This window comes from Miscanthus floridulus, chromosome 2 (assembly GCF_019320115.1).
Source record: "Miscanthus floridulus cultivar M001 chromosome 2, ASM1932011v1, whole genome shotgun sequence".
NCBI lineage: Eukaryota > Viridiplantae > Streptophyta > Magnoliopsida > Poales > Poaceae > Miscanthus > Miscanthus floridulus.
In genome coordinates this window covers 21806907-21832104 of record NC_089581.1, presented here as the reverse complement: position 1 = coordinate 21832104, position 25198 = coordinate 21806907, and the positions used below count along the sequence as shown (strand labels likewise).

The window sequence follows — 25198 nt, the reverse complement described above, 5'->3', positions numbered from 1 at the left end:
TGGGGTCGGGCAAGACGGAGCCTACGGCCTTGGTGTCATGCTAGATGGAGCTCGTGTTCTCAAGGTTGGGCGAGACGGAGCCCGCACCCGAGGGGTCGGGCGAGATGGAACCCGTACCTGAGGGGTCGGCCGAGATGGAACCCACGACTGAGGGTTAGGCAAGACAGAACCCGTGACCTTGGGCAAGACGGAGCCCACGGCCTTAGGGTCGCTCAAGACCTTTTAATACATCTTGAGCCATCCAGGAGAGTCAGCGTGGGCGCTAATCTCCTGGCGTTGAGTATCCCTAATAACGATACCCACTGTAGTCCCGAGCCTACGGAGGAGTATAATACCCCTTTGGAGGCTTTTCTAGACAAGAGGACTATGAGGGCCTTGGCCTTCTTTTTGTAGCCCGTGGCGTGTCCTGATAGGACGGTGACCCCCTTTTGTCGAGATTGATCTTCTTGGGGCATGTAACCGTAGTGTTCGGGATGTTGGAAAGGTTGTTCTTGATTCTGATCCCCTAGGATCCGATCGGTCCGCCATTGTACTACGACCGCACGTTCGGTCTCTTTGCGAGTCCAACTTCCCTCGAGCCCCCATGCATGGCAGGGGTCCGGTCGAGGGTCGACTCATCTTTGTGATCGTCGTCCCTCAAACGTTTTTTCGATAAAACGGAGGGGTTGAGCCGTGCCACGTTTTTCCTCGATGGATGAAAACATGGTGCTCGGTGAGCTGTTAACAGGCCAGTCCGAGTGGGGCCCTGGCTTCCTATTCGCAGGGGTCTAGCATGGGTCAGCTGGTGACTGACTCCACACTCTTGGCGACTAGTCCATATAGTTCTTAGGTCTATTCAGTCGGTCCCAAGGGCTCGTTGCCTTTCTTCGAGAAAAAACCATGGACTAGGAATCGACCAAGACTTGAACATGGGTTGGGATGCCCGTGGCGCTCGTGCGCCTAGGTACTGGCCGCTAGTGGGCCCATCCCTTACCATCCCTCGCTCTAAGGGTGCCCCGGAGCGGCTGTGCACCCATCGATGGGCCAGCCTTCGAACTCCTGCTCCTAAATGGGACGTAGGTGCATTTTTAGCTCCGTATCTCTCCTTACCCGCGATGGTTCTTGGCCCATTAAACATGTGAACCATAATCCAACATATCCTTTGAGGGCGCAGCCAGAGATAGCGTGTGCACGATGTTTGGAGGGGGGTGACATGACATGGCGCAGTGGGCGCGTCAATCTAGGTAGACGGTTCGCCTTCTTCCCCCGCTCCACCTATAAATAGCGTCCTCCCCCTTTGTGTTCCTGCACACCAAAACTACAAACTTACCTTCTCTATTTCTCCGCCGTCGTTGTTCAGGTTTGCCGTGCTTGCTAATCCACCGCTGGAGCCATAGATCTGTAGTTTCTGCTCCTCCGCCGTTGCCTTTGCTTCTCTGCAACCACCTCCATCCTCCATGGATTCATGGTACCGCTCTGATGTTACCCATGCGTGCATGGAGGGCCTCGTCAAGCGTGGTCTTCTCCATGGGAGGACCAATGTGGTCGAGTGGCTTGTGCCCGGCTATGAGGATGCGCCAGCTATCGGTGTTTTGAGTTACCACCAACGAGTAAATTTTTAATATTACGCGTCTGGCTCGTATGGTGTGCTTAGAGGACACGAGGTTTATACTGGTTCAGACAGAAAGTACCTACGTCTAGTTCATCACTGCTGCTCATGTTACTAGCACTGAAAGTTTGTAGTAGGGGTTACAAATAGGCGAGAGAGGGAAAGGATCCTAAGTCTCTGATGGAAAGAGTGAACGGGTGCTGAGAGCTCGATCGCTGCTCGACCGTGTGTTCGTGTCGTGTTCTTGTGTCTTTATCTCGTGTTTTGATCTATTCGGGGTGATTTGATCGGCCCCCCTTCAGGGGACGCCTTACTTTCCCCTTTATAGGCAAAAGGAAAGTACAGGTTACAATGGAGGAAAAGGAGAAGAGCGAGAGAGAGAGAGAGAGGAAAGCTTCTAGGATCGCCTCGTCCTTCTTCTCCTTCATGTGGGTCCCGCATGACCCTGTGGATGTCAATAGGGATAGCTCCACATCGCAGCCCTATCTATTACTGGCGCCATGCGTAGGCGTCGTCTACCAGTCATGGCATTCCATCTCGTCTTGGCGGACATTGTGGTGAACTGACGCGCCTATCACCATTCATATGAGGGTTAGACGGAACAACACCGGCACGCCCGACGCTGTTCTTGATGTGAACCCTCTGGTATGGTCCGTTATGGCCATGGGTTACATCAAGGCATGACAGTCTCTTCCCTGATGTCATAGTCTTGACCCAGGCCCATACGCCTGGACCTGGAGTCATTGGTGGCAGTATGGGTCTCCGTCGGGCAAGACAGAGTGCGAACCTAAGGGGTCGGGAGAGACAGAGCCCGCCCCTAGAGGGTTAGGCGAAGCAGAAATCGTGGCCTCGGGGTCAGGTGAGGCGAAGATCATGGCCTCGAGGTCGGGTAAGGTGGAGCCCGCCCCCACAGGTCAGATAAGGCGAAGCCCATAGCCTTAGGGTCAAGCAAGGTGGAGCCCTCCCTCAGAGGTTGGGAGAGGTAGAGCCCTTCCTCAAAGGTTGGGCGAGACAGAGCCTGCACGCCTAGGGGTTAGTTGGAGCTGTAATCGCGCTCTTGACTGCTTGGAGGAATCAATGTTGATGACCATTAGCTTCTCTTCTCCGGGTACCCTAGTATTGGCCCCCGACACCGATGCCGCCCAATGGCTACATCGTCTCCTTCGCACTCTTCCACGAGCGTGGACTCGCAGTTCCTTCCCACCCGTTCTTTTGGGGTCTGCTGCACCACTATCAGATCGAGCTACAGCACTTGAACCCCAATGGGATTCAACACATCATGGCCTTTATCGCGATGTGCGAGGGGTACCTAGGGATCGAGCCCCACTTCGAGCTATGAAGGTATTTCTTCTCCATCTCCTTGATCAAGAAGGAGAGAGGCCAAGAGACCCCGGTGCCAATGGGATGCATGGGCATCCACCTCCAGGGGTAGCGGGCGGCCAAGTACATGCCCTGTCAGCTCTCTAGATCCAACAAGGTGTGGCACTCGCATTGGTTCTATCTGAAGATCGACCCTACCGTTCCCTTGGCAATCTTCTCCGGGCATCTAATCGAAGAGGTACTGCCATCATGGCTGTGGGGGCCACCCATCAAGGAAAAGAAGAGGATGCATGACCTCCTCGAGGCCATCATGTTCCTAAAGACCCACGACCTCTGTGGGGCCAACGTCATCGAGGGGTATCACGTGAGGAGGGTGGCGCCCCTGACGACACGTAGCTCATCGGGACGATGTTCGCCCAGGGGCCGCTCCACGACAGCGAGGTCACGCAGCGCATCAAGAAGGCCATGGGGGAGGCCGACATCATGTTCCCAATCTTGGGGCATCCCGTGATACAGCCGGATGTGGGCTTCATCGAGCTACCGGTGGGGTTAGCCTTTAGGGACTCTATCGTGTCGCTGCCAGAGCACATAGCTATGAGGACGACGAACCAGGCTGCGGATGAACAACGGAAGAAGAAGGACGAGGAGGAGAAAAACGGCAGTCGAAGCAGCGAGCAAAGCTACAGCGAGGGAAGTGGCATCCAAGCTCATCTGAAGAAGAGGAGGAGGAGGAGGAGGATGACAGCATCTCTCCCGTCCCATGGGATGATCTTGCCACTGGGGATGAGGACCCGCCTTCACCATAGGCAAGGCCCTTCCCATGGCATGTCACGAGGTACGAGGGGGAGGACGCACCCCTAGAGCCAGTGGAATCAAACCGCCTCGTCCCATCCAGACCTTCGACGGCAGCCTTAGAACTGGTGGAGTTAGGCCCCCCGCTTCGTTCGAGCCTTACGGCGGCCCTAGAGCCGGTGGAAACAGGTTGCCCTACCTCATCCGAGCCCTCGATGACACCTTCAGAGTCGGTGGGAGGTGACCATTCTGATTCGTCTAAGCCCTCCGATATGAGGAAGGGCTCAAGGCGGCAACATGCTGATAAGGAGCGGCTAAGGTCGGGCAAGTGAAAGCTCTAGTTTGGTTTTGGTGAATTGATAAAACCCTGTGTGCTAACCTAGTTTATCAAAGTGATTATGAGATAGGTAGCACAACTCCAAGTGATGAAGCAAATAAAGATCATGACATGATAATGGTGATGCCAAGGTAATGATCAAGTGCTTGGACTTGGAAAAGAAGTAAGAGAAAAACAAAAGCTCAAGGCAAAGGTGAAATTCATAAGAGCTTTTTGGTTTAGTGATCGAGACACTTAGAGAGTGTGATCACATTTAGGATTGATAGGCGTACTATTAAGTGGGGTGAAACTCGTATCGAAATGCGGTTATCAAAGTGCCACTAGATGCTCTAACTCATTGCATATGCATTTAGGATCTAGTAGAGTGCTAACACCCTTGAAAATATTTGTGAAAATATGCTAACACACATGCACAAAGGTGACACACATTGTGTTTAGCACTTGGGAGCAAGGGTAAGAAACTTCACCGGTGGAGTGTTCGGTCAGTGGAAGCAGTGAAGACGCTGGCGTTGGTCTTCGACCGGACGCTGGCTGGCTACGTCCGGTCCCGCTGATGTGGCAGCGCACAGAGAAGACAATGAGTGACCGGATGCTAGGCGAGTCCGGTTAGGCATGAATTTCCACTTCTGGAAGCTTACTGGAAGTGACCAGACGCTGGGGTCCTGCGTCCGGTCGTGATTAACCGGGCGCGTCCGGTTGTGAGTGGAACCTTACTGGAAACGACCGGACATTGGTGTTGGTGCGTCCAGTCACAACTTAAATGCACTAATGACCATTGAGATCGGATGATCAGCATTTGAAGCAGGGGCCACGTGGCGTGCATTGCGCGACCGGATGTTGGGGTCCTACGTCCGGTCGATCTGACCGACGCGTCTGGTCGCCCTGATTTTTTAGTGAACAGAAAGCCAACGGCTCTATTCGTGGGGGCTCTCTATTTAAGCCCCATGGTGGGCTCAAGCTCACCCTCTTGGCCATTTTGCATTGACATAGCAACCTTGTGAGCTTAGCCAAAGCCCTCCCACACAAACTCTTTACATTAGTACGTGCCAACCATGACGGGCTATACCTGAGGACTCACATCGCCAAAAGTGTCAGGCGTGCTGGCGTTATGCTACCTAATCCCCGTACAACTTCTGATGGGGGTATCTGCTAACCATGCCGCCCGCCAGGACGTAATGGAGCGCCACGACTGGCTAACGACGCCTGCGTATAGCGCCAGTGATGAACAGGGTCACGACATGGAGCCATCTCGGTCATCATCTACAGGACTGGTAGGACCCACGTAAAGGAGATGAAGGGCGCCGTGACCCCAGAGGCCTTCTTCGTCCTCGCTTTTCTCTCTCTCTTTCTCTCGTGTGACCTGCGCCTTCACCTTCATCAATAAACGCTCCACGAAGGGCAGGCTGAAGGGCTCAACGAGACTTAACTCCGCTCGACCCTTTCACCAGAGACTTGGGACCTGCTCCCTCTCTCGCCTGTTTGTAATCCCTACTACAAACTAGTGCTGGTAACATGAGCAACAACAGACTGGACGTAGGGACGTTCCGTCCGAACGAGTATAAATTCTTGTGTCCTCCGAGCACATCATCCGGACCAGACGCACAAACCACAAATTTACTAGTCGGTGATTCGAAACATCGACACCACACCTCCTCTTGGTGCTGCATGCAAGAGAGAGGGAACACAGCGCACGTACCCGAATGGAGAGAGTGCACACCGCGCGTGCCCCAAAGCAAGAGAGAGAGGGATCACAGCGCGCATGCCCCAATAAGAGAGAGGGAGGGAGGGAGCACATCGCGCATGCACATGTGTTGAGCCGGCTGCATGCTCCACCGTGGGGGACCACACCTGATGGTGCCGAAGTGTCTTGTGCAGTGCGTGCTTGCCCGCGAGTCAGAGCATGTTTGGAGCAACACCTGTTGCAACATACTGAAACAATTAAAACATATGTTTGCAACATATGTGTATAACCACTGCAACATATGTAACATCTAGATAAAACACTTGGAACATACGTCTGAAATAGGTGAAACATTTGGAACATACACTTGCAACATATGCGTGAAAACATATGCAACATTCAGATAGAACACTTGTAACTTGCAACATGAAAACACTTGCTGCAACAAAAAACTGAAACAGATGAAGCATTTTAGAAAATATTGTTGCAACATATATGTGGAAACATATGCAACATCCAGACCAAAACGCTTACAACATACATCTGGAAATAGATGAAACATCTTGAATAAACGCTTGCAACATGCCTTTGAAACACTTTTCAACATGTGCAACGTCCGTATGAAACGACTGCAACATGTCTCTGAAACGTCTGAAACAATTAAAACGTACATTTGCAACATAGGGCGAGAGAGGCCTGAGCTGGTTGATTCAGGGCGACGGGGTGGGAGCCGACGACGAGCAGCTGCGCGCGAGCACCATCTAGCACCAGCACCAACGACGCGTGCAAGCATCACCACCACCAGTGCTAACGGCACTGGGCTTGGCTCGGCGGTGATGGTGGGGGGTGGGGGCGGGGAGTGCCATGGCCGCCGGGGTGGGGGAGATCGGTTGTCAGGGTGAGAGAGAGGGCGTCGCACCAGGGTGGGAGAGAGCCGCCGACTCTCCTGCAACATCGTCGCGCTACCTCCATGGATCTCGCCGAGGTGGGGAAGAGGGCCACCGGATTCACGTGTGTTGGGCGCTCCCGGTGGGTGAGGACGCCGGGGTGGGGGAGGGAGCGCCGCAAGGGTGGGTGGGGGCGCCGCCGCCGACCAGGGAGGCAGCCATGGCAGCGCGTCGGGATGGGGCAGGGCACAAGCGCAAAAGGGATAAAGATGGGGAGAAGAAAACGATGGATAAGATTTTTTTTAATAAACATGCAAACAGGGGTAAAAAGGCGTCGCGCGGGAGTGGAGTTGGCATCCGACTCGCCCGTGTATGAGCATTACAGTTTTAGGCTCCCATTCGCAGCAATGTTTTTTTTTTTTGAAGGAACATTCGCAGCAATGTTGCCCAGAAAGAAAGAAATCATGCAGCACGTCATTCATCCAGTAAAAATCATTACAAGTCGTCAACAGTAGTACAAACTAGCCCTCGATCAAGGACATCGTTTTATAAACATTATAGTTCGTCAACAGTAGTACAAACTAGCCCTCGATCAAGGACATCGTTTTATAAACATTATAGTTGTCCTAACGAAATGTGCACAATTGAAATGGGACTCGGGCAAAATAAACAACGATCATTCCCGCCAGCCACCACTGACAGCAAGAGCTCGATCAGCGGATAACCGTTTTTTAACGTTGCAGTTGGCCAACTGAAATGTGCAGTATTAAAACGAAACTCGGGCAAATTAAACAATGGTCATTCCCAACACTGACAGCATGCTGAGATATCACGGGAGTGCAAAAGCATAGCTTCCCTTAACTTGTACCGTCTACAACTCTTTGAACATCTCTTTGTATGATGTGAAGAGGGTGAGACAATATGGAAGTCGTTTTTCTCGGCCCATGCAAAAGCACAAGCGGAAACCAAATCTAAGGGGAGTGAGAAAATGCCCCGGTGATTTTTCCTGTCAGTCTATTTTGGGTCTAGCAATGAAGCATAGCATATGCGACTAGCTCTTTGAACCGTGCAGTTTGTTCTTCACTGCAAGGGCAGCGGCTCTGTACCATGCAGCTGCAGCCATTGCTCCAGGATCAGGGATTGAAGCCAGGAGATCCGGTGCGATGTATGATGACCGTCCAGCCTGCAAGTACAATCCAAATTCTTGTGTAAATATGTGAATTTTTATCGAAGGAAAAGGAAATAGGAGAACAATTCTTGTTCGATGATCCTGCAACAGTAAGGTTGTACAGAGCTTAAGCATAAAGTGTGTCAAGTAGGGTGAGTGAGAATATATACCTTTGCTTGCATTTGTTTGGTGGATTCAGCGCCAGCTGATGCTGCTTCAGAAGAAGCGATGAAAGCAGTCACAGGATCATCCCCAGCCTCAAGTCTCTGCTCAGCACGGTAATTTTATCAGATAACCATGGACAATTGTGCATGAAGATAAAGTGGAATCAAGAAGTGACCTGTTTCAGAACAGCAGAAGCAGGAATTAGGGCATCCAACATTGTGCGGTATCCTGCGCTGGCACCACCATATTTGCTAACAGCAGCAACAGAGGCCTCTAAAGCATCAGCCCCTGTAGAAAGGCAGCAAGGTTTATTTAGTATGTAAAATTCATGATATATGTTCAGAAAGATCAAGCACATTGCTTACATTTATTTGCAGTGACAGTTGAGCTCTGCTTTAAGCTTGCATACGCAGCCTTGCAGAGTATGTCATACCTGGAATATATTTGGAAATAGGAACTGTAAGTTTACTCTGTAGTAATCATACATTCAATAAGGAAAAAATGGGCACCGAAAACACAAATTATCATACAAGATTCCACTTGTTCCACCCATCACCCTTCGGATTGTTGCCCCAATTTCATTTATTGTTCCCGCTGCATCATTCATAGGGTAACTGTAATAGAGAAAAAAATGCACTAAGTTTTGGTCAAATTTTACATGAAAAAAAAACTAGAATTATATCATAAATTAGCTAACCCGATTATAATATCAGGAAAATGATACAGAAAAGACACTGGCTGGAAATGAAGTGTGATACAGTGATAGAAGTAATGAGAAAATCATCAGCATCATGTATATAATTTCCACTGGACAGGAAGCAGCGTTATAATTTAAATTATACTAAAGCTAGTAAAACCATGTGGGAGTTCATATATAGTCTTTTTATCACATGTCAGCAGCACAATTATCATATTTCTAATCTACGTTTCAAGAATAAAAAAAAACTTCTTGCCAATGATTTGTAGTGCTTTTAACTTACCGCTTTTTCATATCTTCAAGAATAGCTGTTGCACCTCTATACATCTGAAAAAAAAGCAGTGAATTACTCAATCCTAAAATAGCAATAGTCAAATAAGCATTGGATTGGTAAACACTATTTGACTCACTGTGGTTCCACAGTCACCATCACCCACTTTACTGTCCCATTCATTTAGGCTATCCTTGAGATTGATAATTTCAGTAGCACTTGCTTCAATAGCAGCCTCCAGGATACACCCTTGCTTGCTTAGCTCCTGAGATGGAGCAAGAATCTGCAGAAGAGAATAACTAAATCATGATAACTGAGGGACTGCAAATGGCAACTGATGAGCATGCATATGCCAATGTGATAAAAAAAAAATGCAGAACAGTCTTGAAAGTTCCATGAAAAGGACAATGACAACAGAGCCCACGGTTTTCCCACTCTCTCTGGATCTGGCATTGAGAAACTGAGACAAAGCAATACCACATAACAGCTTGAAATTAAAAAAAAATACACCCATAACCCCTACAGAACCAGCAAACCGCTACTGGCACTTCTTGCATGCTTCCACATTAGATCACAGGTGAACTGATGGCCTCAGAAAACAGATAGTAAAAATCCAAATAGGGAATTTGTTTTACCTCGTCATCCTTCATTGAAGGTGATGGTGGTAGAGGAACAGGAAACTTTGCTGGTGGACGGTTTCCTACAGTCAAGTGATCAACACTAAGTTTAGAAAATTGATTTATAATTGAAAGGTTCTGATAGAGCTTAAAATATTTTCCCCTGTGCTGAAAACATGATTCGGAAGTTTGATAGCAGTCTATGTGTCTCAATAAATCCCCATTTACCTGAACAACCTACACTTGTTACAGCCTCGAATGAATGTTCGCACAACATGGATCGTAAGCGAGTCTTTAGTATGTACTTAGAAAAGGAAATGCATGGCAAGTTAGATGATGGTAGAAGGGGAAAAATAATGGAAGGAAGATAACAGTATAGGTCCAACTTATACTCCAGAAATAAACTGACTACAGCATTGTTCTAAAATGTGATCATCCCACCCACCCACCTAGACTTCACCTAGGTGTGAGTTACATCCTTCCTCCTAGCACCTAATCATCCAATTAGCCACTCATAACCAACCAACCACCCGCTTAGCACTGATTAGCCAGTACACATGGAGCCCACCGAACACCTAGCACCTTTTAGAGCACTGGATTAATTTTTCAGAGCATTGTTAGAGATTAGAGAACAGTAGCTAAAGGCAGACACTCCATCCATTCCAAATTATAAGTCGTTCTGTTTTTTCTAGATACATAGCTTCAGTGGGAGCAGGCCAAATTAACTCACCTTCAGAACCAACAGGCCAAGCTGGAGCTTTAGTGGGAGCATCAAGTCTCTTCAAAATGCTTTCATCGGACTTCATAATGGTAATAGATAATCCTGCAAAGGGAAAGCGTCTGAAACAATATTGCCTGCCTACCTGGTTACTTAGGAAGCTGAGTCAACGTAAAATGCTGACATATGCATTGTGATTAGATAAACAATTCCACTTAAGTCAACTGCTCGTATATCAGATGATAATGAACAATATATAAAACATTTTTGTTTGTGAGCGTGACGGTTGGAGCAAAGCAGTTATCTTGACCAGTGAATGATTTACGAGGTTTGGTAAAATCATGTTAACTGAATGTAGAGATGACAAAGCTCATCCACAACATCATTTCGAGGAATCACGCAAAAAACTGACCTGCCATATCAAGTGATGTCATAAGTGTGCCAGTGTAGACTCTGTCAACAGCAATGCCATACACCAATTGCAACTCAGGAACTGCTTTTCTCGCTGCAATCATAAGTTCCATGATAGGAGTGGCTCCTAATCTGCACATTAGAGATAGGGTTAAAGAACAAAGTTACAAACTGTACTCAATTCAGAACAAACAGTGGGGAGAAAGGAAATAGCTACAGTGATAAGTAAATAAGTAATGTACGCTTTCAAAGAGATCATCAGAAGAAAGTGAATTTTAACCTCTAAGTAGGATTTGATATGGGTAGACAATATCATAACCACGCTGCCATAAGCTCTCAATCCTCTCATATATAGCGTTAAATACATTTTGTAACAACTAATAAGCAGAAGTAATTAATGTAGTAGGCAGGCCAAAGTTAAATTGAAAGAAAGAAAAAACATTTCTAATGCTATGTCTGAATCAGTCCTGTGAGCCCTTCCAGCTATTCCTAGTCTCTGGCCTATCTGAGTCGCATAATGAAGTACTATAGAGATGGTAATAAGTAATCTTTCAGGAATTCAAAATGGATGCCCCCTACCCCGGCCACCATCAGCAAACAAAGAAATTATCCATAAAAGACAATGACCTGGGTACAAGTGACATTATATGCAACCTTCTAACCAGATCCCTTTGACCTATGACAAGGGAAAGAAGTAGAAATCTCCAACTGAAACATACTCATAATTTTTAAATTCTTGTTGCTTTCTCCCATGTACGATAATTTTTTTCACTGCTTCAAGTCTAGTGTTGTATATCCGGGATAAGTTTGCAGGAAACAATTATCACAGTAACCCATAAAAAGAATCAGCAATGAGATCACCAAAACCAACTAACCAAGATTGAAAATGCAAACCTTAGCTCATCATGAAAGATGAAAAAAAAGATAGGGAACACATACAAGATACAATTAACCTAGTGCTACTGATTCCGCAAATATTATTCAATTTATACAGTGGCGAGAAATGTTCAGATTTGTATTACCCATTCACTAGGAGAACAGCATTGCAACCCCTTGTGATAGGAAGATACTGAGTTTCCTGCAAGGGTGCAAGGCCACCAAATGAATAATTAAAGGCATCCAAGCTAGCCATATTGCCATAGAAAGTCCCTATTTTACATAATGCAGTTACTGAGAGTCCCTATTTTACATAATGCAGTTACTGAGAGTGTGAAACAGATAAACAGTTGTATAATGTTTCACTTAAGGAAAACCATTGCAGGAGAGGATTAGTCCTCGTTCCTTGTAATACGCATTCAACCCCCATTGTCATCCTTACCTCTCCTGTAATGGGCTTGTCTTTTCTTAATAAAAACATGCTACTTTTTTGGTAAACGGAAAAAAAAAGGATATGTCTGGAACAGAAAGGAGAACTTCAAAGCTGAGACAAACTATAGTTTTTGCCTTTTCTAAATAATTAATCAACGCTACACACAGTTCAGCATTAGACTTCACAAATTATGCAAAATAGGGTTCTGAATTAATCAGAGAAATATGACCAGAAAATGTAGTGATATGCGTGGCTGCGGTGTGGGAAACAAAATAAATTTTGCATTTTGTTCAACAAAGACAAATAAATGAGGATTAAACAAACAATGCAAATCAAAAACTTACCTGTGACAATATCTGCTTAAGAACATGTTCTACCACTACATCAACTGACTGGAGTTCAACAACAGCAACACCAGGTTCTCCATGCTGGAAACAAATAGATGTTTTAATTTCAGATTTATCAATCTCAGAAATGTAGAAAACAAACATTAATGCACAAAACCTTACAACTACACCTAAGTATGCTAATTGTTTAATTATACGAGCATAATAACAGATGCGGTTTAAACTTACGATTCCAAGGCCAAGCTCCATTTGCCTTGGACCCAAACGATCAGAAGTTACTTGCCCAGGCAATGTGCAAACAGAAAGTGCAACTCCCATAGTACCAACAACCTCAGATGCACGTTTTGCTTCTGCAGCAACCTCTGCAAGAGATAAACCAGCATCTGCTGCAGCCCCAGCAACCTATGGATTAAATAAACAAACTTAAAATTAGAGTGCGATAAGAAATTTTACAAGAAATCATTGGCTGCTTCAAGTTTGAAATCCATGCGATACATGCCAGAATTTCTTCCAACACAAAGGATTTATATGCCAACAGTCAAGATTATTGAAAAACTAATTATTACTTATTGTTTCCCCATTCCAAGTCTAGCACCTAACTGTACAAGGTTTAGTCACTATATTTGCAGGGTGCAGGCTTAGATTAGAAACGTGTGTTTCATGAACAAGCAGTATATCTTTGATTCCAGTTAAGATCACGATTGGTTAGTGTTTAGTGTTTATCTTAATATAATGATACGAAGCTCTCCTGCGTGTTCAAGAAAAAGTGTTTAGTGTTCATGCAGATAGCACATCAGCTTACTTAAAAAGGCACTCCCATTATTTTAGATGAGCATAGTGAATAGTTAAATACTTAAATCAGAGGCAAAAGGCTGCTTGCATGAAAAAGCAGATCAAATGAGTGTGTTAGAGATTTTTGCAGGTCAACTTGGCTGAGTGAAAGAATGTAACATGCCAGTAACTGGGGATGAGCCTAAGAGGAAAATCTAGGATAGAAAATACAATGGCAACAACAAAATACCTTATGCACAAGAATTGTTCCAGCTAAACCTCTTCTACCAGCTATCCCTCTAGGTGGGGGAAGGGCACAATCATCTCCAACAATGACCATCTACAATTGGAGGATAAATGGTACATAGTCATTAAAATTAATATGATCTGCCACACAACATAGTAATATGTGTGTTTATCAACCTCCATCTTATAGCCTTCAGATTTTGCCTGCTCAGCAGCTAATCCAAAATTCAGTCTATCACCAGTGTAGTTCTGCAAATGTTTGGCAATTGAAGGTAAGAAGAAATGAAGCTTAGTAAGATGAGAGCAGTGCAATGCTTCACAGTTTACACTTATAAAATTGAACAAAATGGAGCACTGCAGTTTAAAAATAATGGAGAAAAGGTACCAGTATCCCTACATCAAGCATACACATTTATCCAAAACAGCCCACAGCTTGGCCCCATTTAAAGCAAATACAGATGTACCACAGCCTTTTTATTGAACTAAAATTGAAATGTCCCAAGCAAATTTCAGAAAAGCAAATGCTATCCCTCCTCTCTATCCATTCATGCATGAACACAGGACGATAGGTGGAGGAAATGGTAGTTATTAATGTGGTAATAAATAAACAATGCACAGTCCCAAAGCATCAGACACTCATATTGCACAATCCTCAGGTGTACTAAAAGATCCCTCTTATCTCATGATTTGACATTTTAAATTTGATATCACAGTGAGAGTACCTTTACTATTAGAAGGCACCCCATGGGACCAGTTACAGCTCGAATAGCCTACAGTGAGAAGATGCATTTAAATGTCAGTTAAGATGATTTAAGCTACTTAAGAAGCTAAACATAGTTTTACCAAAAAGAAACATACAGCTAAAATAGAATCAACAGGTGGAGAAGCGAAAACATCTCCAGAAACAGCAGCGGTCAACATCCCTGGCCCAACAAATCCAGCATGGGCAGGTTCATGGCCGCTTCCACCACCTATGAACAAAACGGCACTAGAATAAGTAATTGAACTTGACATGAAAAAATGGAAATATTCCAGCAACCATCAGCCATGAAAGTTACCAATGAAGATATTTTTTCATGCAGAAGTTCCTATTTGACATTTCTTAAAGATGGCCAAAGAAATAGTATGGCCATATGCTCATGTATACTATTAGTTCAAACAGGGAAACACAACAAGTGTATGAGAGATTATATACATGCAGACTGACATGACAACCGGCAGATTTCTGTATGATGATGTCATGGCATGCAAGAGGTCCATGCAATACACCATCATCTGTTCCTCTTCCAGCAGTAACACTAATGTCTCCAAAGCAGAGTACAACATGGTACTTAATGTAAAAAGAATCATAACTCCAAGCAACTAGCAAAATAACATTAGCAACTAGCTTAATATGTGAAACCTTGAATGTAAGGTGACATAAACTGAGCAAAAGAATACTATATCTCGCCAATTCTGGTCAAGATAACCATCACACTGAAGCAATCCTACTAACATGGCAACCACTTATTGCGAACTACCATCAGGTTCCTTCAAGTTATAGTGTACCATATCTAGTACTTGAAACAGGGGAATTCCTAATAATTTCGGATGTATTTAATGTAATATAGGAACTAACCATCACATTCACATGAAAATTGGAACAAAAGCGCAGTTCGAAGCAGAAACCATCACATTCACACGAAATTTAGAACAAAAGCATAGTTCGAAGCAGCCAAGGCAGAACACAGAACAGCACCTGAGATGACTGCAACTTTGTCATACGAACCGCGCTCGACATCAGCACGAAGAACGACCTTAATCTGCACAGATTTCAGGGGATTTCTGTCACTCAATGCTTGCCGAAACAACTCAAAATTGTTTCCTGTTGCGAAAAAAAATTCACCTGAGGGAACCCGTCGAGGTACTGCAGACCCGGGTAAGTCTCCACCAACCCCTCGATGAACTCCGTCACCACATCTGCAAAATTTTAACAAAACGAAGCCCAGTCGGGACCATCGGACGCGATTAAACCCTAGAAATCGAAGAAAAACTGTCTGAAATTTAGCGAGAAATAGGGGCAAATGGTGGCGACAGGCTGTTACCGTCGGGGTTGTTGATGAGCTTCTTCCCCTGCAAGGCCATGGCGAGGGGGCTCCCTGCGGCGGCGCGGGGTATGGCGATCGCCCGCAGCCGGGAGGAGCGAAAGATTGGGGGAAAGACGGCGAGGCGAGCAGTATGAAGTCGCCTGGCCTCGCTCGTTCTGTGGGCTTTTGCTTGCTCAGGGAGCTTATCCTTTTATAGAAGCGAGTTAGCAGTCCAAGGAAACTGAGAAAAATCAAGTTTTACCGTAATGCCCCTCTTTGTATAACCCCACACTTCTATTACTCTCTCAGTGTATCTGGTTTAGCTTTTCTATTCTAGATACATTAGTTTTGCTACGTATCTAGACATAATATATATCTAAATATATAGTAAATACTATGTATCTAAAAAAACAAAACATCTTGTAATTTAGAATGGAGTAATTTAGTTAGAAGTGATATTTCTTTATCATAATAGCATATTACAAGAAAAAGAAAATGATGTCACCAGGCAATCCTTCCCCCCCCCCCCCCCCCCCCCCCCCCTCCCCCCCGCATAGAGATAGATCATGCAATAATATATTTTTTTCTCCTAAGGCACATTGATTAGCATTTGCTCGCGACAAATCACGTGATACTTTTCGGTTGAAAGTGGTAGTAGTAGAAGAAAATAAATTGATGCTATACGGCAATACTTTATTCCTCCATCATATAGATAGATCTTATAATCATTGTATCTTTTCTCAAATGAGAATACTAATTGCATAGTGATCTAATGCTGCTCGTGGCGAATCAGGTTATACTTCTCGATTAAAGTGGCGTCTCTTTGTCATACTAATAGAAAATAAGAATTTGGTAGCATGCAACATATCCTTTATATGTCCTTCATATAGATGGGTCATGGGTTATGCAATCATCATATCTTTTTCTCAAAGGGGAACATTGATTGAATAGTAATCTAAGTAATGCTCATGAAAAATAATGTAGCACTTGTCGGTTGGAATTGATATCACAATATCATAGTAGAAGAAGATAAATCCCGCATAGGGATAGATAGTATCACAATTCCATGTTTTTATGAGTATTGATTAGTAGTTTATTATTACTATTTGTTTAAATTGTTTGAAAATTTCGATCATGTGCGCGTAAAAGGATATCTCTTTTTCATAGCAGTATACGAAAAGAGATTGATGGCATGAGATGATAGAGGTGGATCATTCAATCAACATATCTTTCTTTTCTCAAATGGAGACATTGGTTGCATAGTGATATGTATAGCTCGTTACAAATCACTTAAAAACTTCTCTACTGAAATTGGTAGTAGTAGAAAAAAGAAATTAATGCAGCAATATCCCTCCTCTATATGGATGAATCTCTTTTGTCATGGTTAGTAGAAGAAATGGATTTAATGGAAAAACAATTCTTTGTTTCTCATGTATAGAAATGGACCACATAATCTCCAAATCTTTTCTCAAACAAAGACATTGATTGCATACCTATCTTGTACTGCTTGACAAACATTGTAATACCTTTTTAGTTAGAAGTGATATTTCTTTTATCATTATAGCATATTATAAGAAATGGAATTTGATGGCACAAGGCAATTCTTTCTCTCGCTTAGAGATAGATCATGCAATAATCATATCTTTTCTCCAATTGCACATTGATTACATAGTGATCTAGCATTTGCTCATGACAAATTATGTGATACTTGTCGGTTGGAAGTGGTAGTAGAAGAAGAAAAGAAATTGATGGCACACGATAATCCTTCATTCCTCTGGTCCTCCTTCATATTGATAGATCTTCAATCATCATATATTTTCTCAAATGAGGACACTAATTGCATAGTGGTCTAATGTTACTTGTGGCGAATCAGGTTATACTTATCTGCTGAAGTGAAATATCTTTATCATACTAATAGAAAATAAGAATTTGATAGCACACAACAAATCCTTTATGTCTCCTTCATATAGATGGGTTATGCAATCATCATATCTTTTCTCAAAGGGAGACATTGATTGAATAGTGATCTAGTAATGCTCATGAAAAATCACGTGGAATTAATATCACGATATCATAGTATTAGAAGAAAAGAAATTGATGTCACGCGGAAATCCCGCATAGGGATAGATGATACCATCATTGCTTATTTCTCAAATGGAGACATTAATTGCATAGTGATCTTGTACTACTCGGCACAAATCACGTGATACTTCTCAATTGGAAGTGGTAGTTTTGTTTTTGAAAGAGCAGCAAAAGCATTGCCACAATATTATTAGAAAAAAAAGAATCGACTCAGTTTTTAAGGCAAAACCAGGCCCGAGAACCAAACAACCACTCGGCTAAAAAAGCCAACAAAGATCCACTACTAGAGGAGCACTCCATACTACTAAGAAAAACAACTAACCGCTTTGGAAACAATGGAAGAAAACTAGCAAAAAGAGGGAAGCAACCACAACAACCCACTAACAAAAGAGGATGGCCACACCTACGGCAAACTACTAACAACTACGGACAACTGATCAAATGCACCAAAGACAACTTAGAACAACTACCACCTCCGGAAGGACACAACCCAAGATGAACTAACAAGAAACCAAAAACCGAGAACACCTGGTTGGAAGTGGTAGTAATAGAAGAAAAGAAATTATGGCAAGTGATAATCCTTTATTGTTCATGCATATAAACGGATCTTACAATCTTGGTATCTTTCTCGAATGGAGAATTGATAGCATAGTGATCTAGTATTACTCGTGACAAATCATGTAACGCTCCTAGTTTGAAAGACATACAATCACCTTATCTTTTTTTCGAGAGACATTGATCGGATAATGATCTAGTAATGCTCACGACAAATCAATGCAAATGCTTCTTAGTTCGAAGCAATATATCTTTATCATAGCATTAGAATAAAAAGATTGATATAGCATGCGACAATCCTTTATCTCACAGAATAGACATAGTTTTTACAATCACAATATCTTTTCTCAAATAGTGACACCAACTGCATAGTGACTTATTGCTCATGACAAATCATGTAGTGTTTAAGCTCAATTGAAAGTGATACTTGGTGAAAACAATAGGGACAAGTTTTGGCGTTCATTTGATCCTATTTTATTTGTGCCTTCTTGTTTAACTTGTATATTGCGAAGAAAAAATCTTGCATAATATACCATAACAAACTAATGATACCCACAATGACACCTCATGGACCATGGTGAGGAGTACTGTACAAGAATAATCCTATTTATGTCTACATATTGCATCGATTGTGGACAAAATGTCATAGGACGGTGCCAGTAATAGCGAATCTGCACATACACCCTAAATGCTGCTTCAATTCCACGGGTTGCCTTTTTTTTATCCTCTAACCAACATTTGCACTGATCAGATGGAGGTTAAATGGTAACGTGTCAATTCCAAGCCACACTTTTTATTAAGCAATCAATAAAAAGAGGAGCTTCCCAGTTTGAGGTTTTTCATAAGGGCATTTTTCATTCACTGATGTGATGTGATATCTTACCGCCTGTGACCGGAAGGTTCCGGGTTCGAGTCGTAGTCTCCTCGCATTGCACAGGCGAGGATAAATCTTGCCACTGACAGTTTTTCCCATACCCGTAGAGCAGGAGCTCTCGCTCTTTAAGTGACGTGAGATCTTAAGTACGAGTATTGAGCTGCGAAGTGCGAAGACGAAGAATATTCGGTGGTAAGCATGTAATTTTCGGTGATGTGCGTGGCAACTGGCAAGGTGGACAGAGCAAAGAGGAGACTTGGAGCTTTCAGCTTTCTACTAGACTAGATAGCAAGGACAACGTGCACGCCGCATTGCGGCGTCGAGTTCACTAGTTGGCATCGCCTGCTGGCCTCATCATCGCGACTGCTGGAGTTACCCTCGCCGTCCGTTGGCATATCGGGCGGCGCTAGTCGCCGCGTCAATGGCCACGACACTCCTCGTTCAGCGCAAGTGGCAAACCAACCGTGAACATTCATTACGTTTACGTTGCTTGAAGTCAGGCGGAGTCCCAGCTCCCGCGGTCGCAGACGGCGACGTCTGAACAACCCCATGAACAGGAAAATAGAAATGGATCCCACTGTGCTGATTCGCAAAATTTGAAGGCCAGCGAGTTTACTCGAGCGATCACGGTTCACGATCTCGCCGTGCAAAGAAATGGAAGACTTGAAATCACCAAGATCACGAAAACGATGGCACGGTCGCACAACCTCCGACACCGGCAGTAGCTCGCGGTGGCAAGGTGGCCACAGCCGAGCTTCACCGCCAATCGGAACAGTCGCCACGCACCGTGCGCGCTGCACGGTGACCCTGCGGACAGCCAACTTGGCCACTTGGGACTTCTTACGCAGCACCAAGGCCCCGTTTCCGGATCAACGTTGCAATTGCAAGCTGCAAGCAGCAAAGCTAGGGTGCTAGGTGAAGTACTACTATGAACAGAGCAGACAGATGAGGAGACCGAGCCTGTTGCAATTTGCAACTCTGATATGGAATTGCGTTAATGCATTCCCAATTCACAAGAGGGAAGGCGTCTTCTATAGTATCGGACACCGCTCGTGCAGCCACACAGGGCGAAACGAACATCGTTTACATAATTCGTACGTATCCCTGACAAAAATCTCGGGATACACCGGGAGGCGCGAGTAAAGCCATCGCCGTAGGTAGTGGTAGTAACTGCTCTCGGATCATCAATCGCCACGCCAAGGGGGGCGAGGAGGCACACCCGCTCTCCCTTGCTCCGCGGCCGACCAGACCGCGTCATCACAGTCCGGAGGCGAGGCGTCTTCCGCCTGCGAGTCCTCCGCGCTCAGCAGATGATCGGAGCCGCGCGCGTTCTACGGCCAGCACTGCAATGCCAGCGTGGTCAGACCCTGGGGCTCAGCCACGCCACGATGTCGTCCATCACCTTGTCCTTCTCGGGCTCGATCAGGAGGTCGTGCAGCAGCCCGTCGTAGAGCTTGAGGGACTTGTCCGCGGCCGAGGCCTGCTCGTACAGCGCCCGCGAGCCCCTGGGGTCGGTCACCAGGTCGTCGGCGCCGTGCATCACCAGCAGCGGCACCGCGATCCGGTGCAGGTGCTGCTGCAGGTACGACGTCAGGCGGAGGATCTCGTAGCCCGTCCTCACGCGGATGGCGCCCGTGAACACGAGCTGGTCCGTGTATTTGGCACGCAGGGCCTCGGGGTCGCGCGACACCGGTGGGCCGTTCCTGTGGGACGCCGTGAACTGATACCTCGGTGCGATGAGGGCAAAAATCGGTGCCATGACCTGCAGTTGGCAGCAGAAACGTTTTTTTAGATGGGTGAGGGCAAATGGTGTCTGCAAACTGCACTCTCTTATCATAAGCACAAAATTGGTGCCAAGCCTGAAGTATTATTTTCTCAGACAAATCAAACCATAAAAATGTGGAACAATACGCTATATCTGAAAGTTTACTGACTCCGTGACACAATGTTTAGGAAACCACAAGGAACCGTGCTTCTGCTTCATTTTTTTTCAAGTATATAAATATACTGCAAGATTATATTGTTTAAGAAATAACAAGACAAATATTACTGAACATTCAATCTGCTTCATTTTTTCAAGGATGTAAGTAGTAGATTATATATTGTTTAAGAAAGAACAAGACATACCGCTATGACTGGGTGGGCAGGCTGAACACGGACAGCTGGTGATGTCAGGACAATACCGCTAATGAGAGTTTCTACCTCTGGATCAAGTGCAGCCTGTTAAGAATCAAAACAGCTGGTGATGTTAGTTAATGCAAAACATTTAGATTTATACAGCAGAAAAGAAATGTGCAACAACACTTTTGGAGAAGTAAGCTCCACAATAATGAAATTCATATGGCTCCACTGACGATACCTTCAGAATGATACCTCCACCAGTCGAATGGCCGAAGCAGAAGCATGGAAGACCAGGGTTCTCAGCTAATACTTTCTTGAGGTACATTTTCTATATTGATCAGAAGATTTTGAATAAGGATTTACACAGATAGTCTCAGACAGATGTGAAGATATTCAATTGCTCTTACCAAATCATTGACAGCATGATCAAGAGATTGCACATATCCATGGAGACCATCACTTCCACCATGACCTGTTGTAACACAACACAATCTACAGGTCAGATCAGACTAATATATTTATCACTGATTCTCACAGTGATGCCTGCAGTTCTAACAAATTCCAAATATTAGTTAGCTCAATTGTTTGCTGCATTATTGCTATTGCCATCTGGTTCCTAATCTAGAATCTCATTCTATACTCTTACAGCCTGACATAGTTAATATTTTACATGGTTATACATAGTAAAAACCTATAAGCAACTTCAAGCTAGAATGTAGTTTGTCTAATTCAACAAGGAGAAGCTAAACTGAGTATGGGAAATATTAGTTCATAAGCCATTCTTTATTTTAGAATTGTCAAATGATGATGTGTACCCAACAATCTGTACCCCTCAAACAGAGTTAGTGTCCAAGCCAACAATAATGAATGATCAACACTTCAATCACAATATCGAATGAGAAACCATTGAACTGGTGCACCTTATCTAAGCTCCAGATCACAACCAGATAATACACGATACAAGAAGGTAACCACAAAGTAACAATGAAAGCAAAGAAGCATCATAGATAAGCTCCCAGCTACAAACAAGATAACATTATTCATCTTAACTTCTCATGGTAAGTTTCTGAAATTTAGCTGGCAGGAAGGTCAGTCAAGGGCAACTCAGGGAGTCAGGGTCCTGAATTTTATTTTTGAAATGGGTCAATAAAATTAGAATCGGATTAATACGGAGTAAGGACAACCAAGGAATGAACAGCTAAAATGAAGCTCTATTTTGGAATCGAGCGATGAAATTTGAATTGATTAAGACGGAGTCGGACAACCAAGGAATGAACAGCCAAAATGAAGCCAACAAAATACCTGGACACCAAAGTCAAGTGTAAAAAATAGACGGCCTTGTATTTCACTTTCAGGATTTAAGACCAGAAAAATTGTGTTCATTTCGTCCTAGTGAGAAATTGGCATTTTTTTTCCATTTCTCGTTATCGCTGGTGAAAGATTCTGGCACCAGTTAATTAAGGTCACAATCACACAATCATCAACATTGATGAAAATCTAATCAAAACATACATGCATAAGTAGTTCGTGATAATATAAGATTTGAAGCATGACAACCAAAAAAGGAGGAAAAAAATGCTCACCAGTCCAGTCCATTCCGTACACCTTGATGCCGATGTCATTCAACCGCCTCGCTAAATGATCATACCTCCCACTGCCACACCAATCCAAGGAAGGTCAGGGTCAGCCATCCGCTACCAACAAAGCAGCATAGCCAGAGAACCGTTTCGAAAGAAACTGATAGGAACAGGAACCGTTCTTACCTGTGCTCGTTTAGCCCGTGCATGACAACAACCAGCGCCCTGTGTCACAAATCGCCAACAACAAAGGACGAATACTTAGATCAACAAGTCAATAGCACCAGAAGGCACCTTTCCTAGGAGAAGAAAGGAACAAAATTTGCAAAACACATGTGGGCAGAGTCCCCCAGGATACCTGGATTTTATTGGGTTCCTCTGTTTCGTGAGTTAGTGTCCTTGTCTCAGTGTCTCACCTTGGTTTAATGGTGGAGGAAGGCGGGTGCGGCCACCAGCACTGCGTGAAGAGCGTCTCGCCGCGAGCGGTGGCGATGAGCTCGTACTCCCGCCCGGCCTCCCGCGCCCGGCGCATGGCTATCTCCCTCCTTGCGGACGCCTGCCTCCGCGCGGCGACCATGGGCGAGCCGGCCGGCACCCGCAGAACCACCGATGACGACGCCTTCCCCTTCTTCCCGCTAGCCCCCGACGACGCGGAGGCCGCGGCATCGGACGCCGCGGCCGTGGGCACGCCCCCCGGCCGCGCGCGCGACCGGAAGGGCAGGAGCAGGAGCAGGGCCAGCGGCTGGAGAACGGCGAGGAGCCGGCGCAGCGCGAGCAGCGAGAGCAGCGCGCTTAGTCGGCCCGCCGCGTCCGCCGCCTGCATGCTCCCGGCCATCCTTGCGACCACCGTCTCCGTCTCCTATCCCTTCTTCTTCCTCGACGCGGGGCCGCGGGAACTGGGTGGGTTGGGTTGGTCGCCCCCAGAAAAAGCTCCCGATCCCGGAACGGTCGTGCCGGCACCGCCCTAAAAATGGACTCTCTCCAGCGCAATCCTCTTAAAAAAAAAAGAGCCGTGCTCGTCCTTTTTTCGATTTAGCACGCTCCTCTCCTCTAGCCGCCCGCCGCCGTTCTCGAACTGGGTTCTATCGCACGCAACGAAGGCGAGTGGCCGGAATAATCGGCGATGAAAAAGGAGAAGTTGAGTAGGGCTTCGCGAGTGGAATTGGGGGCGAAGGTTTTATAGCCGCCGCTCGCTCCCGCACCGGGGCGGGGAGGGGCAGGCGGAGGCGCCAAGGCAGGGAGAGCACCGGGAGTATGAATCGAACGAATCGTCTCTTGCCGAGCCGCGGCGGGCGGGGATCGTGGCCGCACACGGGCCCACGTGGCGGGGAACGGCTGGCCCCACACAGCAGCCTCCTTCCAGGCAAACGTGTGGACGGCGGTAGAGCGGCAGGCCGCGTGGCGCCACCGTAGCGGCTGGGGAACCGCTAAAAGAGACGCGCGGCGTGGGTCGGGCGTGGCGGGCCCCATGTGGCAGCGGGTTTGGCTGGGCGACCGGTCGCCGTCGCTTATCTCCTTTGTTATCTCCACCGGGCCTAGGTAGCGTCGCGACTCGCGCGGGACGGCGCTCTCGTCGTCGTCACCTCTAGATTCTCGCGCGGGGGCGGCCTGTGGCGTGGAAGGGCGGGGCGGACGGGAATAGGGGCATCTGGAATTTTCGGGAGCGTCGCCGCATATGCGGGCCACCCGATGTGCGGTGCCCGTGCCCTTGTGCGGGCACATCTCGGCGCGGTGCCACGACTAGTGCTCCATATTTTACTAGGGCCGACACGGGACAAGACACGGCGCAGTGAGGCAGCGACGCGCGCGGCGGGCGAGCGAGGCGGACCGCGCGTTTGCGAATTGCGATCACGAATTCACGACAAAAACCCGCTCGTCCGGAAATGTCGGGGTCACGGCGGATTATCTCGAGGGGGAGACCGGGAGAGGGAGGCGTAGGCGTGCGTTGCTTTGGGCAAACAAGAGGGAGGGAGAGGGACATAGGTGTCCGGAAATGTTCGGTTCTTGTTTGCCGGCGGTGGCGGACGTATAGCCAACCACGTACGAGCGCGATCTGGGAGAGGGGCCACGCCGGCTGCACGTTCCGGGACTGACCGACTGGTTACCGCAGCCGGCTTGCCCGCCGTATTTTTTTTTTTGTCAATAAATAGTCAGTCCACAGTACTTTTAGTTATGATTTATTAGGCAAGTGTAAAGAGCAAATATGCTCTCGTGCTGTGGTGGCTAGTCAGCCATGAACTACCACCACCCATGACCCAACGGATCCGTTAGCATGTTTGCGATTGAGGAATGTATGTACTTACTCAATTCGTAAACAGTTTGCTGTGTGATCATTACCTTGTTTAGCCAGAGAAATTCCTACGTGAGTCGATGTGGGCGATACATACAAGGAGCCGATTATGGCCCACCTTATTGACATTTGCGCAGAATTGTGCATGGACGGTACAAATTAATAAGGTGATAAAGGACCCTTCTTTCAATCATGAATTCATAACCCATGTGCACGTCTCTGTCGAGTTCCAATCGAAATGGAAGAACGTTTGAAATATGTCTTATTCATACAGTAGCGCTAGCGACATGATGCTCCTTACTCTTAAC

General features: G+C 46.0%; 2 protein-coding genes across 2 annotated transcripts; both read right to left on the bottom strand.

Moving 5' to 3' along the window:
* Positions 1-7314: 7314 nt before the first annotated feature.
* Positions 7315-15562, bottom strand: LOC136519613 (putative 3,4-dihydroxy-2-butanone kinase). Its single transcript, XM_066513004.1, has 20 exons — positions 15410-15562; positions 15211-15284; positions 15064-15127; positions 14184-14296; positions 14048-14095; positions 13503-13574; positions 13330-13419; positions 12537-12710; positions 12306-12389; positions 11675-11730; positions 10654-10784; positions 10254-10346; positions 9542-9606; positions 9046-9189; positions 8919-8962; positions 8469-8552; positions 8304-8371; positions 8114-8226; positions 7944-8039; positions 7315-7788 (listed from the first exon to the last, which is right to left on the bottom strand). The coding sequence occupies exons 1-20, from the start codon at positions 15447-15449 to the stop codon at positions 7657-7659; spliced, it is 1785 nt and encodes a 594-aa protein (XP_066369101.1). The 5' UTR covers positions 15450-15562; the 3' UTR covers positions 7315-7656.
* A 4284-nt stretch (positions 15563-19846) lies between these two features.
* On the bottom strand, positions 19847-23841 carry LOC136519603 (uncharacterized). Its single transcript, XM_066512995.1, has 7 exons — positions 23017-23841; positions 22787-22825; positions 22607-22677; positions 21431-21495; positions 21262-21351; positions 21030-21122; positions 19847-20664 (listed from the first exon to the last, which is right to left on the bottom strand). The coding sequence occupies exons 1-7, from the start codon at positions 23433-23435 to the stop codon at positions 20263-20265; spliced, it is 1179 nt and encodes a 392-aa protein (XP_066369092.1). The 5' UTR covers positions 23436-23841; the 3' UTR covers positions 19847-20262.
* Positions 23842-25198: the final 1357 nt, after the last annotated feature.